This window comes from Hemitrygon akajei, chromosome 31 (assembly GCF_048418815.1).
Source record: "Hemitrygon akajei chromosome 31, sHemAka1.3, whole genome shotgun sequence".
NCBI classification, from domain to species: Eukaryota; Metazoa; Chordata; class Chondrichthyes; order Myliobatiformes; family Dasyatidae; genus Hemitrygon; species Hemitrygon akajei.
Window position 1 is genome coordinate 13,066,460 of NC_133154.1, and position 15,813 is coordinate 13,082,272.

Consider the following 15,813-nt stretch of genomic DNA (forward strand, 5'->3'; position numbering starts at 1 on the left):
GGCCTACCCCTTCTTCTTAAACTGTGGCCTCTGGTTCTGGACTCCCCCAACATCGGGAACCTGTTTCCTGCCTCTAGCGTGCCCAATCCCTCAATAATCTTATATGTTTCAATCAGATCCCCTCTCATCCTTCTAAATCCCAGTGTATACAAGCCCAGTTGCTCCAATCTTTCAACATATGACAGTCCCGCCATCCCGGGAATTAACCTCGTGAACCTACGCTGCACTCCCTCAATAGCAAGAATTTGGTGGGGGGGGGAGGGTGATTCCACTCTCCCCTCTCCACTCTTCAAATCTCTGCAGGGCAGGGGCTAATTTTTACTCTGGAGGTTTGGGGGGGGGCATTTTTTTTTTTACTGAACTCAGTTCATGAGTGAGGTTAGACCTTTATAGTTGGGCTGCTGTAAAGTCACAGACTGACATCATGTTCTAGTCACGGAGAACAGTGTTTAACAAACTACCTATAAATCTTTCCCCCCTTTTGTAGTTCGCTTGTTGTGGTTGGAACAACTCTCAGGAGTGGCTGAAGAACCCCAACTTTGCAAGAAATTCTTCAGGAAGTTCGCTGAGCGAAAGCCAAAGCTACCCCTTCCCGTGTTCCTGCCAGAGCTCTTTGTTCAAAAATTCCACCTACCTCAATAACACAGGGGAGTTTGGGATCTGCTGGGCTGCCAGCAACCCACTGACAGAGAAGATCCAGGTAAGGCCCCCCCGGACTCGGACTGTGCCGGCCCCACCTCCGAGCGCACGGGCTGCAGACCGAAAGGGACCTCCGCCGCTGGGAAATCTGAAATAACTGGGGATGCCGGAACACTCAGCAGGCCAGGCGGCGTCTGCGGGGAGGGGAGCGGGGAGTTGCGGGGGCAGGGGGGGCGTTGCTGATCAGTCAGCTAAAACAGAAGGTGCTGGAGGAGCTCAGCGGGGCGAGTGTGTGTGTGTGTGTGTGTGTGTGAGAGAGAGAGGGGGGGAGAGTCGTTGATGTTTTGGATGGAGGCCGTGCATTGGGACTAACAGCAGAGGGGAAAGAAGGTAAGGAAGCCGGTGTAAAGAGGAGAGGGCAAAAGAGGCGGCTTCCTTCCCGCTCCAGTATGAATCCAAGCATCAACGATTCCTGCAACCCCCCCGCCCCCCCCCCACAGTTGCTGCCTGACCCGCTGAGTTCCTCTAGCAGATTGTGTGTTGCAATTAAAAATGCATCCTGGTTTTACCCCACCAGTAATGTCTCCCCTCACCCACCTTCCTTACAAATGAACAAACTTCTGTCTCCTTCCAATTCTGATGAAAGGTCTTTGACCTGAAACGTTATCTGTTCCCACCGATGCAGACTGACTCACTGAGTATTTCCAGCAGCTTCTGTTTTGATTCTGAATGGGTTGGACTGATATGGTCCAGGACAGTCTCTGATTAACTTGACCCTGTCCCCCTGTCCTGTGAGCCTGGTTGCAGGGTCTACCCTTTGGTCAGAGCACAGAGCAGTAGAGCGCAGGGGCACGCCCTTTGGCCAGGCTGATTAAATGTCCCCATTCTGACGTTCCACTTTCTCACCTCCCCCTGGGTCCCCTCCTCCTTCCCTTTCTCCCATGGTCCACTCTCCTCTCTTATCAGATTCCTTCTTCTCCCGCTCACCTGACTTCTCCTATCGTCTGCCCCCCCCCCCCCCGGGAGAGGGGGTTGATGTTTTTGCTGGAGCAATTGAGGGTGGGCAAGGGTTGACACACCGCTGCTGTGGGGGGGGTGTGGTCTTCAGGATTCTAATCTTGTCCGTCATTCCTTCTTTGGGTTTTCTCCTGTTTTGTGGCTCTTTGTGAAGGGTAAGAATTTCAGGCTGTAAACCGTACACATTCTCTGTTACTAAGTTGAGCCAGAGAACTGCTGGAAGTCCCACAAACTTCTGTCAGGACTCCCCTCAGCCCCTCTGATCCTCCAGCGAAAACGACCTCAGTTTGTGAGGATCTCTACGTGTAGCACGTGCCCTCTAACCCAGACAGCGTCCTAGTAGACCTCCTGCAGCCTCTCCAAAGTCTCCACACCCTTCCTGTAATGGGGACAATCAGAATGGCACCGATGTTAAGTGTCCATCCGACGGATAATTATTCAGCAATTAATGATGTACCGATCCCTGGAACCAGCGTGGTGGGTAGGTGCTGAGAGTCCAGTCAACTTAATATCAGAGACTGTCGCCCCAGAGTAGTCTGGGTTCTGGCTGAATACTGTACTGTGTAAAAGTCTTAGACACACAAGCAGATTAGGCCTTTTGGCCCATTGAGTCTGCCCTGCCATTCCACCATGGCTGATCTAATTTTCCCTCTCAGCCCCAACCTCCCGCCTTCTCCCCAAATCCCTTCACGCCCTGACTAATCAATAATCTATCAGTCTCTGCCTTCAATATACCCAATGACTTGGCTTCCACATGAGCTGTGGCAACGGATTCCACGCTCCGGCTGGAGAAATTCTTCCTCATCTCCGTTCAAAAAGGACACTCCTCTAATTCAGAGGCTGCGTCCTCTGGTCTTAGACTGTCCCACCATAGGAAATTTTCTCTCCACATCCAATCTATCGAGTCCGATAGGTTTCACTGAGATCCGCCCCTGACTCTTCTGAATCCCAGTGAATAGAGGCCCAGAACCACCAAATACAGTTATGGTAAAAACACAAAATGCTGGCAGAACTCAGCAGGCCAGGCAGCATCTATGGGAGGAACAACAACACACACAGAATGCTGGTGGAATGCAGCAGGCCAGACAGCATCTATGGGAGGAACAACAACGCACACAAAATGCTGGCGGAACTCAGCAGGCCAGACAGCATCTATGGGAGGAACAACAACACACACAGAATGCTGGTGGAATGCAGCAGGCCAGACAGCATCTATGGGAGGAACAACAACGCACACAAAATGCTGGCGGAACTCAGCAGGCCAGGCAGCATCCGTAGGGAGAAGCACTGTCGACGTTTTGGGCTGAGATTTCCTCGTGTTTGATCTATGGGAGGAAGTAGTGATGACGTTTCGGGAAGGGTTTCGACCCGAAACGTCGTCACTACCTCCTCCCATGGATGCTGTCTGGCCTGCTGAGTTCTGCCAGCATTTTGTGTTTTTATCTATTTCCCGCCTCTGCAGATTCACTCGTGTTGCATATAGTTAGGGTGCCAGAGACTTTTGCCCAGGACTGTATTTGTCAACGTGGAGCAGAGAGCGAGTTTGTAAATCTGGTGGGAACAAAGGATGTTGTGAATGGTGAGGGTGGAGTGCTGCGGGACAGGCAGGAGTGCCAGGGGTGGGGTGGGGGGGGGGAGGTGTCATGGGTTCAGGCTCACCCGGCCCTGAGACACCAGGCAAGGTCATTTGATTCCAGGCAATTGGTTTATTGATCGTTACAGAATGTCTCTCTGCGTCCCACTCCCTTCCCTTTTTCCCAGCCACGATTCCCCTCTCCCTGCCCCCTTCCCGCTCTCAGCCCACAATAGAGACCTAAATCAGAATCAGGTTTATCATCACTCGCATGTGTCATGAATTTTGGTTTTTTTTTTGCAGCAGTACCGTACGATACATAAAATCACTACAGTACTGTGTAAAGTCTTAAGCAGCCTCGCTATATATATGTGCCTAAAAGACTTTTGCACAGTACTGTATGAGTCAGAATCAGGTTTATCATCGCTGACATATGCCGTGTGATTTGCTGTTCTGTGGCAGAAGGACAGTGCAATACGTGATAAAAATTTAAAAGATACAATAAAAAACAGTAAAAAAAAAAGTAGTTCCGAAAGCGAGCAAAAATACTGCCTCACCGGATGGTATGATCCATAATCAGGAGCTCCTGGCTATTTCCTTTCGGAAGGGGGCCAACTGACCACTCATCTGCACCATCCCTACTCCAGGCAGCCTGGTAAATCTCTCCAAAGCCTCCGCTTTCTTCCCGTACTGTGGAGACCAGAATTGAGTGAAATACTCTGTAGGTGCACCCTAACCGGAGTTTTATAAAGCTGCAACTTGGTTTTCTGACCCTAGAACTCAGTGCCCGGATTAATAAAAGCAAGCGTGCCCTACGCTGTCTTCATCTCCCTGAGCCGCCACTGTCTGGGAGCAATGGGCCCCAACAATCAGTACAGTTGAGGGTCCCACCGTTCACCGCGGTAATGCTGGGTGTAGGCATGGAAACGCTGCCGAGCTGACCGGGCTTCTTGTCTTTCTTTCCCAGGGCTGCAGGAGGAGGGTGTTTGAGTGGGTGCAAGAAAATGTCATCAGCATAACAATCATCTGCATCAGTATCACCGTGGTAGAGGTGAGTCGCTATGGAGAGCCAGAGCCTGTCAAGTACGGGGGGGGGGGGGGGGGGGGGCGGCGGCCAGGGTGGGGGGAGAGAGAGAGAGCACAGTGAGATCGGGGGGAGAGTCAGATTCACGGTGTGTATGTGAAAAATTGAGGGGAGAAAACCCCGCTGCAGATGCTGAAAACCTGAAAGAAAAATAGAAAATGCTGGGAACACTCAGCAGGTCGGTCAGCATCTGCGGGAAGAGAAGCTAGAGTTACTGTTTCAAGTGGCAGACTCTGCGGAGTGTTCAGTGGAACCATCGGAGGGGAGGTGGTGGGGTTATTTCACATGGAACCAGGCCCTTCAGCCCAAGATGTCTACCTACGCTGTAACATTTGCTGGCACAGGCCAAGTCATTGACGGGTCTTCATTGGTCAGGGCACGAATGGATGAGGAGAGAAGGCAAGAGATTGGGAAAATGGATCAGACATGGCCTAATACTCCTACATCTTACGGTCGAAGCTAGTCTCATCTGTCCACATTTGGCCCGTGCCTCTCTACGCCTTTCCCGCGCAGGGCTAGGTTCAGGGTGAGGGTTGGGATGGAACCAGGGCCTGCCACTAAGCCATGTTGTGTTCAGTTTCTGCAGCTTCTCTGCTGTAGCCTGGAATGCTGCTTGGGCTGGAAACGGACTGAGCGTGCGGGATCCTGGGCCGACCTCCCAATGCTCCCCACCAGGTGCCCGGGCTTTGCTGTCTCGACTGTGGTGAAGTTTGCAGAGTTTGAAATGGTCGGTGGGGGGGGGGAGGTGAGTCCAGGGAGGGGATGTCAGCGAGAAAGAGCCTCACGAGCGAGGGTCAGTATTCAGCAGGGCCGGAGGAAGTCCTCCCCCGTCTCCCGTACCCACTCCGCCTCTTCCAACACCCTCCACTCCTCAACCCCTAAACCTGGGCTCCAGGAGATTGCAAACTCCGTACTGTGGTGCTGGAAGAGATGGCGGAGGGTGCACGAACGGAGACGCTCACCCGGGAGGTGAGCAAGTGGGATGGGTGGCACGCTTGTGGGGAATGGAAACCTCGGAGCAGTTTCTGAAGAGAGTTAGTGGAAGGAGTTGGTCAGCGGGAGCGGGTGTACTGGGACTGAGGGAATCGGGAGACAAGGACCTCAGGTTGGGTCTGCTGGGGAATTTAGGGCACCACCTCTCTGTGGTGAGGGGTGGAACAGGTAATGGGTAGTGGAGACCGTAGGTGGGAGAGGTTGGACTGGGTGATTGAGGTAACTTTCGGACAGAGTAACCCTGTAGTGGTGGGGGGAGAGGAGGGCACACCACGGACTGGAGGGGCTTGAATCTGCGGCAATGGGCAAGTTGCTGGAGGACCCCAGCACCTGTGGTGCGAAATGAGCAGTCGATGTTTTGGGCTGAGAACGTTCATCTGGGCAGTTTAGCGAGTCTGCACGAGAGTGTGGTTGGAGAGCGGGGGCGCCAGGGGAACCCGCAGAGGGGGAGGGTCTTGGAGAACTCCGGTCAGGGAGCGCAGGAAATTTCTGCAGAGTGGGTACGCCTTGGAGAGCCTTCTCGGTGGGCGAGGAAAACAGACACGAGCGACGGCAGATGAATTGGCAAACCAAAATGAAAGGTGGGGGGTTTGGTGGCTCGGATGGGCTGCTCGTTTGTAGGGTTGTTGGCCGAGCCTGGAGGTTGGGCCGCAAACGTTTCATCACCAAATCGGCGCGCGACTGAGTTGTCTCTGCCGAGTGCTCGGGTTTATAATCGTCCGACTTATCGTTCTGATTGTTCGGCTGTCGTGCTGGCCGCTGGTCTCCACTGGGTCCTGGCCAACTGGAAGGCTGAGTGATCTCCGTCGGCCTGTATCGCTGGTTGTCAGTTCCTCGGATGTCCAGCGCTCACCCCTTGGTCCCGATCACGCAGAACAGCGAGTCAAACCAATATAAACACAAGCACTCTGCAGAAATAATACTTAATTGTGCACCGACAATGTCACCTTGACTAGCGACGAAACGTTTGCGTCCTCGCCTCCAGGTTCGGCCAACAACCCTACAAAGCAAAATTGGTTTCTCTTTGTCAAGTGTACCGAGGTTCAGCGAATCTGGAGCAACAAACACGGACAGCCTCGACCCGAATCGCTGACTGTTCATTCCCCACCACAGCTGGTGCCCGACCTGAGTTCCTCCAGCGTTTTTGACTTGTTAGCTCCTTTGGGGGAGGTGGGCTCAGGCAATGAGTTGACCAATGGTGAGTTAGGGGAGTTGGATGGCAGGAAGGACCAGAGTCGATTTTACCGATGGCGGGGTGGGTGGTGTTGGGGAGCAGAAAGCATGCTTTTTACAGCTGCCTGGGTTTGCAAGTGTGTGAAGTGTTGTGTTGTCAGTCGCCAGCTGTACTAACCCAAATCTCCTTCGTTTGCTTGCATTTTGCACCCAGAGCTTCCTACTTAGAATATTGGCAAGGTAACTTTCACTTGAACAGCTGAAAGCTAACATCTGCTTGTCGTGTGAGTGCTTCTGAGTGTGTTTATTTATTTCCACGCCAATTATGGGGTGACGAGACATTGTATGAACTAAACTCTTCTCAGGCTTCCAGCCGGGTACAGGTGTTGATTATAACCGACGTTTCGATGACAAACTCTGCCATCTTCGTCAGGGATGACACCTGGGCATGTCTAGTCCAGTGGTATTTATACCCCCATCGTCCGTCCTTCCTGATTGGTTCGTGCTCATCCAATCAGGTTTCTGCTCCCCCACCTTGTTTACAACCGAATTCCAGTTCTTACTTACAGTGAGATCTTCGTCTTTGTTAAAAAATTTTTCCTCTAGTTTAATTGGCTTCCTTGACCAGGCGGTCCCAAAAGCCATTAGTTTTGTGCCAGCGAATTGCTATAGGGTCGACTTTGATGGTACAAAACTACTGTGCTGTGCCAGTGGCTTCTGGGACTGCATGGTAAAGGAACCAATATCTCAGTTAGAATCAGTGTAGGACCTGTTCCCCCCAGTGAGGGTCAGTGTGTGTGTGGGACCTGTTCCCCCAGTGAGGGTCAGTGTGTGTGTGGGACCTATTTCCCCAGTGAGGGTCAGTGTGTGTGGGACCTGTTCCCCCAGTGAGGGTCAGTGTGTGTGTGGGACCTGTTCCCCCAGTGAGGGTCAGTGTGTGTGGGACCTGTTCCCCCAGTGAGGGTCAGTGTGTGTGTGGGACCTGTTCCCCCCAGTGAGGGTCAGTGTGTGTGGGACCTGTTCCCCCAGTGAGGGTCAGTGTGTGTGTGGGACCTGTTCCCCCAGTGAGGGTCAGTGTGTGTGTGGGACCCGTCCCCCCAGTGAGGGTCAGTGTGTGTGGGACTTGTCCCCCCAGTGAGGGTCAGTGTGTGTGGGACCCATCCCCCTGTGAGGGTCAGTGTGTGTGGGACCTGTTCCCCCAGTGAGGGTCAGTGTGTGTGGGATCTGTTCCCCCAGTGAGGGTCAGTGTGTGTGTGGGACCTGTTCCCCCAGTGAGGGTCAGTGTATGTGGGACCTGTCCCCCCAGTGAGGGTCAGTGTGTGTGTGGGACCTGTCCCCTAGTGAGGGTCAGTGTGTGTGGGACCCATCCCCCTGTGAGGGTCAGTGTGTGTGGGACCTGTTCCCCCAGTGAGGGTCAGTGTGTGTGGGATCTGTTCCCCCAGTGAGGGTCAGTGTGTGTGTGGGACCTGTTCCCCCAGTGAGGGTCAGTGTATGTGGGACCTGTCCCCCCAGTGAGGGTCAGTGTGTGTGTGGGACCTGTCCCCTAGTGAGGGTCAGTGTGTGAGGGACCTGTTCCCCCAGCGAGGGTCAGTGTGTGTGTGGGACCCATCCCCCAGTGAGGGTCAGTGTGTGTGGGATCTGTTCCCCCAGTGAGGGTCAGTGTGTGTGGGATCTGTTCCCCCAGTGAGGGTCAGTGTGTGTGTGGGACCTGTTCCCCCAGTGAGGGTCAGTGTATGTGGGACCTGTCCCCCCAGTGAGGGTCAGTGTGTGTGTGGGACCTGTCCCCTAGTGAGGGTCAGTGTGTGTGGGACCCATCCCCCTGTGAGGGTCAGTGTGTGTGGGACCTGTTCCCCCAGTGAGGGTCAGTGTGTGTGGGATCTGTTCCCCCAGTGAGGGTCAGTGTGTGTGTGGGACCTGTTCCCCCAGTGAGGGTCAGTGTATGTGGGACCTGTCCCCCCAGTGAGGGTCAGTGTGTGTGTGGGACCTGTCCCCTAGTGAGGGTCAGTGTGTGAGGGACCTGTTCCCCCAGCGAGGGTCAGTGTGTGTGTGGGACCCATCCCCCAGTGAGGGTCAGTGTGTGTGGGATCTGTTCCCCCAGTGAGGGTCAGTGTGTGTGTGGGACCTGTTCCCCCAGTGAGGGTCAGTGTGTGTGTGGGACCTGTTCCCCCAGTGAGGGTCAGTGTATGTGGGACCTGTCCCCCCAGTGAGGGTCAGTGTGTGTGTGGGACCTGTCCCCTAGTGAGGGTCAGTGTGTGTGGGACCTGTTCCCCCAGCGAGGGTCAGTGTGTGTGTGGGACCTGTTCCCCCAGTGAGGATCAGTGTGTGTGGGTCCTGTTCCCCCAGTGAGGGTCAGTGTGTGTGGGATCTGTTCCCCCAGTGAGGGTCAGTGTGTATGTGGGACCTGTCCCCCCAGTGAGGGTCAGTGTGTGTGTGGGACCTGTCCCCTAGTGAGGGTCAGTGTGTGTGGGACCTGTTCCCCCAGTGAGGGTCAGTGTGTGTGTGGGACCTGTTCCCCAGTGAGGGTCAGTGGTGTGGGACCTGTTCCCCCAGTGAGGATCAGTGTGTGTGGGTCCTGTTCCCCCAGTGAGGGTCAGTGTGTGTTTGGGTCCTGTTCCCCCAGTGAGGGGTCAGTGTGCGTGTGGGACCTGTTCCCCCAGTGAGGGTCAGTGTGTGTGGGTCCTGTTCCCCCAGTGAGGGTCAGTGTGTGTGGGTCCTGTTCCCCCAGTGAGGGTCAGTGTGTGTGGGATCTGTTCCCCCAGTGAGGGTCAGTGTGTGTGTGGGTCCTGTTCCCCCAGTGTGTGTGTGTGTGTGTGTGTGTGTGTTTCTCTAGTGAGAGTCTGTGTGTGTGTGTGTTTCTCTAGTGAGAGTCAGTGTGGTCAAGCTCAGGGAAATTCTCATCAGTCAGAGAGAGAAATTAGGAATCAAGAGCTCTTTTTCCCTTTTCCCATTCCCCCTCAAAATATGGGATTGAATAGAAAAGAGTGTTATCAGAATCCGTTGTTGCTGTCAGTGTATTAAAATCTGTGTAATCAATACCAGGCAGAGGGAGCAGTAATATGGATCAGATGATCTTACGTGGTAGAATTGGATTGAGGAACTGACTGAACATTGGGCAGGGTTCCAAGCTAAACGGTTCTGGCAGCAGCTCAGGTGGAGATTGGTGGCACTGGCATGCAAACCCTCTCTCAAGACCCTACTGCCATACACTCAGTGGCCACTCCAGTACCTAATCAATCCATCTACATAAGCTATCTTATGTATTTATATTGTGGGTTTTTAAAAAATCATCATTATTGTATTATTTATCTTTTGTGGGTTTTTTGTGCTGCATCAGATCGGGAGTAACAATTATTTCATTCTCCTTTACATTTGTGTACTGGAAATGACGTTAAACAATCTTGAATCTAACAAAGAGGCCGCTGAGTGTCTGTTCGTGGTCTCCTGCTGCTGTAGCCCGTCCCCTTCAAGGATCACTGTGTCGTGCGTTCAGAGATGCTCCTCTGCACACCACTGTTGTGACACGTGGTTCTTTGAGTTACTGTCACTTTCCTGTCAGCTTGAACCAGTCTGGCCATTCTCCTCCGACCTCTCTCGTTAACAAAGTGTTTACCCCCACAGAACTGCCACTCACTAGATTTTTTTGTTTTTTTTGCCCCATTCTCTGTGAACTCCAGAGATTGCTGTGCCTGAAAATCCCAGGAGATGAGCAGTATCTGAGATCCTCAAACCACCCCATCTGGCACCAACAATTGTTCCACAGTCGAAGTCATTTAGCTCACATTTCTTCCCCACCCTGATGTTTGGTCTGACCAACAAATGAACCTCCTGACCATGTCTGCATGCTTTTATGCCTTCAGTTGCTGCCTCATGATTGGCAGATTAGATATTTGCATTAACGAGCAATGCAAATATGCTCGTTTTCACCCAGGCCTATAAAGTGGCCACTGGGTGTATGTGTTGGCGCAAGTTCCAAAGGTGGGGCAGTACAAGTGAAAGCCGATATGTCAGGTGAATGCCAATTTTCAGTCTCTTTTCCTGCCTTCTCCTTCCAGCTGATGCTGCTTGCCCTGTCATTGGTGCTGCTGGCGAACGATCACATGCTCTGCACCGCATTCAGACTACTCCAGCCTAGGGGAGTGACCGCTGGGCCCTCCAGCCCTTCTGGAGCTGACCTGGAGCAGACAGAGCTGTCAGCTAAGCCATCTTTTACAGCAAGGCAGGGGGAGTCACACGGAAGTGGGCGACGGACAGCAGCTGAGCAGTCCGTACAGGAGAGAGAAGAGTTAGATCTGTTAGCCCAGCCAACAGAGCAGTTCGTACAGAAGAGAGAAGAGTTAGAGCTGTTAGCCCAGCCATCTACCGCAACAGAGCAGTCCGTACAGGAGAGAGAAGAGTTAGAGCTGTCAGATAACTCATCCACTGCCGCAGAGTAAACTGTACAGCATTTTGGAGGGCCTAGTGAAATGGGCTGGACTCGTGCACTGCCAACATTGTGGGGTGCCAGTCAACACTGATTACACCACGCAGAGATTAGGACCAGTGAGTCGCAGCAAAGCTGAGATCCCTCCCTTGGGAGCCGCCTGTCATTATCTGCCTAATTAAAAGCCCTTTGCATGTTTGCGGTGTCGGAAGTGTTCGGGATCGAACCACAAAGTGATGGCTGGTGGAAGAATGGGGGGGTGGGTGGGGGTTGGAGGTGTGGAAAGATAATTTCACCCTGAGGGCACGGGGGTCTGAGGTTCCCTTTTGGCTGCGTGAAGGAGCCAGCATCCCTCATCATGTGAAGAGGCGAGCGAAGGGAGTGGGAGGAACAGGACCAGTTAACTCTGGGATGTGGTGGGGTGGGGGGGCACGATGGGCTGATTTGCCTGTGACCTCACTGATGCCCGAGCTGTGTGTGGCCAGGCCGGCTTCTGTGAGGTGGTCAAAGTCGGCCGGGGGGGCAGACTTTCCACCCCGCCGGCGAGGGGCACTGATCTCTTCTTTGGGGAGGAGGCCCCAGCTGTGAGCTGCACCTCCCTACTGATGGATCGTGTTGCGAGTTCTTGCGCGTAAACCCACGGGCTGGGTGCATGCGGCGGGGTGGGAGGGGTGGTCGGGGATTTCTGTCCTGCGGGCGTGAGTGTGTAATGGCGGCTTGAGCGCTGGAATCTTCTCTCCAGGTGAAACAGTGCACACCGGGTCGCCGCCCTGCGCTCCAGGTCCGAGTCGTTCTACTCACACTCTCCCTTCCCTCTCCCACAGCTCCTTGGGATGTCGCTATCGATGTTGTTGTGTAGAAACATCGACCCCGACTACGACAAACTCATTCGCTTTCAGTAAACTGGAAACATTGCGGGCAAGTGTGGAAGGAATTGAAAGCCAGCAAAGTGTATTTTTCCTCTTTTAAATCTTCCTGCCATAATTTTACTTCTAATTCAGTGTTTAATCCCTGGAAGGATTTGACCGGGATCTACAATTCTGATACTGAACCCTCTGGGAATAAATGGACTCCACAAGCACACCCACTACTAACCTTAATCTAGAATCTAAATGAATTCGACGCAATCCAGGAGATGGTGGCATTTTATCGGGGAGTAAAATCGACCCGATGGAGGTGAATCGGGACCACGGTGAAACATTCCATGCCGGAAAAGATTACATTTTGTCCGAGCAACCCTTCCACCTGCGCTGGACTTCAGTTTGTTCCTGACCGGCCAACGGACTGAGGTTGGATGATGTAGACAGCAACATGAGTGCATTTTGCTTTTTGCTTGGGTCGTCAAAAAATCAACTATTTTTTTTTCCAGGTTGAATGAGCAGAAGTCAAAAGGGAATTGGTGTTTTAGTGGAATAATTGTTGATTTGTCAGTTGGACTGAAAAGTGGCAGTTGCTGCCCATTTAGGTTCCCCAGAACCATTTTCAGTACAGTTCGACATCTTGCGGGTCCAGAACTAGCGTTGGCGCAGAGCTGCTTATCCAAGCGGGCATGGTAGCGATCTTCATTACAGTGCCCTAAAGTTAGAGAGAAGAACATACAATTGGAAGCAAGCATGCAAGCCTTAGATTGTTAATTTAAAGGGAGTTTTTTTTTTAAAGCCCTCGTGATTTTGTTTGAAGTGAATAGTTAACGAATTATTTCAAAATAATTCCTCTCCATTTTGATTACAATGCCTAAGCCCGTTGTCTTTTCATTCCTGACCCCACTGGTGAAATAATGTACCTTCGGGCGCATTGGGCGGCAACTTTGCCATGTTCTTTTTAAGCGTTCGTCTGTTTCGCGAGGCCGAGTCGCCAGCTCGACCGTCAACGCAGCACGGATAGAAAGCGAACTAGGAGCCGGCCGGATTTGAACCTGAGACCTCTCGCTACGAAGCCTGGGGGGTGGGGGGGAGGGCAGATACCACTGGCCCAGAGAAACCCCACTGGAGGTCTTCGATGTTTTCTGTAAGATGCCTTGTGCGACGATCAGCAGTGGGACAGGAAGGGGTCTTTCCGATGAAAGTACAGAGAGTAGCTCCTGGTTTGTGTCACACTGAGCAGTAAGTTTCCATGATCACCCTCAACTCAAGGGATTTTGGAGATCCTTCCCTGGGTTTAGCCTTGTGCGCAGTGGCATCTTTCATCGTAGGTGGTTTGCGAAATGATGAATCAGGCATTCAGAAGGTCATCAGTAAGCCACGTTGTCGCTCACAATGGAAAACTCCGGCAGAATCCTGTCACAATTTTACATTTCATAGACATGCTCTTCAACAACTTTATCACAGGCTGCATGCTGTGGGCATCAGGATCTGGATATTCGTTCCCGCTCATTGTACAAGTCAGGTCCTCCTCGCTGTATCAGCTGGACTGTTGCAATTTTGATCTTCTCTCTTGGGGGAGCTGACATCTTTTTAATGTGACCGAGCACTTCCAGCCTTGGCTTCAGAACCACACCTTACACGAGCCCAAAGTTCAGGCTGAGGCACCGGAGTTATACTGAGGGAGTGCCGTACCATCAGAGGGACGGTACTGAGGGAGTGCCGTACCATCAGAGGGACAGTACTGAGGGAGTGTCTCACCGTCAGAGGGACAGGACTGAGGGAGTGTCTCACCGTCAGAGGGACAGTACTGAGGGGGTGTCTCACCGTCAGAGGGACAGTACTGAGGGGGTGTCTCACCGTCAGAGGGACAGTACTGAGGGAGTGTCTCACCGTCAGAGGGACAGTACTGAGGGAGTGTCGCACCGTCAGAGGAACAGTACTGAGGGAGTGTCTCACTGTCAGAGAGTCAGTACTGAGGGAGTGTCTCACTGTCAGAGGGACAGTACTGAGGGAGTGTCACACTATCAGAGGGACAGTACTGAGGGAGTGTCACACTATCAGAGGGACAGTACTGAGGGAGAGTCTCACTGTCAGAGGGACAGTACTGAGGGAGTGTCTCACCGTCAGAGGGACAGTACTGAGGGAGTGTCACACTGTCAGAGGGACAGTACTGAGGGAGTGTGACTAATAACTGGCTAAACAAGTCAATTATGTACACAAATAATTCCTTCCTGTACAGTAAGTGTGAGATCAGTGTCACTGAGGGATGGGATGCATGGTTGTACCCGTGCTAAGTGTCTATTTCCGCTGGTAAACGCTGCCAGACACTCTAAGCTACAGCTACACGTTGGGCACACTTGGGCACTCCTCCGAGTTGGAGTGACAGTCAATGCAGTGAAAACCTCACTCACCAATCACAGTGTCTTCTAATTCCGAGTTGTATTAAATACAATCAGCATTGCATTTGTGATCGCTACCGATCACTTTACTATATCTAAGGGTACTTCAAAGTTCTATCAGTATTAAGGTATAAAAGTTCCAGGACTCTGTTTGTATCTGAATTATATCTTTAATAAATGCTCGACTGTGGAATCAAGACTCTTGTCTTTTTGAAGGGATATGTTGGGTTTTAAATGACGAGCAACCTTCGTACTCGGATCAGAGGCTCCCAGCCTTTTTGTATGCTGCAGACCCCGGCCCCATTGACCGAGGGCTCCATGGATCCCAGCTTGGCTTAGGTGCTTTTAGCTAAAATACAACCGGCTTAGGAAGGAGCGGGGGGGTTGGGGAGGGGGTGAATTTGCCTTCAGTTTGCGAGAGACCAACACCCACCGCTGGGCATAAAGTGTGAGGAAGTGTAGCGGTCAGCGTAACGCTGTTACAGCGCCGGCGACCGGGGTTCATTGCCACTCGTCTGTACGAGTTATGTTCTGTAACTTCAAAGCATTGAAGTAGTTCAGAGGAGGACACGGGGGTCCGGGGAAAGCGCTTTGCTTTTAGCGAGCCATTACGTGGTAACGTCATGTCGTATGCCATTCACGTATTTATGCGTGTAACTAGTAATTGATTATTTAAATGAACAGGAATGCTTAATCAACCGACGTATACACAAGGTCACTTAAATATTAAAACACACAACAGTTTGTTCTCCCCGTGACCTTCTGGGTTCCCTCGCACTCCCCTGTTTGTGGGGTAATTGTTGACGTGAGAGTAATTGGGTGATGCGGGGGCTCATTGGGACGGAAGGGGCCTATCACTGTGCTGCATCTCTAAATCGAAATCGGCTAAAGAGGTGGCGCAGTAGTTACTGCTTTGTACTCCAGTGACACGGGTTCGATCCTGACCTCCGCCGCTGCCTGTGCGAAGATTGTACGTTCTCGCTGCGACCATTGAAGCTTCCCCTGCTGCTGTCATCTCCTCCGCTGTAAGTGAGAAGTAGGAGTATTAGCATTAAAAAAACACAATAAACTTTATTCAAAATAAAAAATATGTACAAGAATAAACCCTTTCGTTCTTTACGTTCGTAGTCAATGGTTTCAGCAACGGGTGGCACGGTAGCATAGTGGTTAGCACAACAGTTTACAGTACAGGTGACCCGGGTTCAATTTCCCATTGCTGCCTCTAAGGACTTTGTACATCCTCCCCGTATCTGTATCGGTTTACTCTGAGTGCTCCGGTTTCCAAAGACATACCAACTGTCCCGACTAAGGAGTGCCTTTCACTGAGATGATAATCGGCTGTCAGCGCTTGATGTTTGTCTCCCTGGGCGTCGCTGGAGACAGCCTGCAGATCAGAGAGTCGTCTGACATGCTGATCAGCAAGTGAAGGAGATCGGTTGCTGTAAAACGGGCATGCTGTGAGTTGGGAATTCTTGAGAGGTTGACCAGCCTCTCCTGGAGTGGATGTGGAGAGGGTGTTTCCTATGGTGGGGAACTCTAAGACCAGAAGGCACAGCCTCAGAATAGAGGGACGTCCATTTAGAACGGAGATGAGGGAGAATTTCTTTAGCCAGAGGGTGGTGAATCCGTGTAGTTTGTTCCCACAGGTGGCT

The 15,813-nt window shown here is 52.2% G+C and overlaps 1 protein-coding gene across 3 annotated transcripts in view; it reads left to right on the forward strand.

Moving 5' to 3' along the window:
• Positions 1–13,006, forward strand: part of LOC140719343 (leukocyte antigen CD37-like) — a 69,855-nt gene extending 56,849 nt beyond the window's left edge. For all 3 annotated transcript variants that reach the window (XM_073033916.1, XM_073033918.1, XM_073033917.1), the window contains exons 7-9: positions 488–700; positions 4,197–4,280; positions 11,724–13,006. In XM_073033916.1, the coding sequence (XP_072890017.1) occupies positions 488–700; positions 4,197–4,280; positions 11,724–11,801 (375 nt within the window). In that variant the 3' untranslated portion in view covers positions 11,802–13,006. The remainder of the gene's footprint in view (positions 1–487; positions 701–4,196; positions 4,281–11,723) is intronic.
• Positions 13,007–15,813: the final 2,807 nt, after the last annotated feature.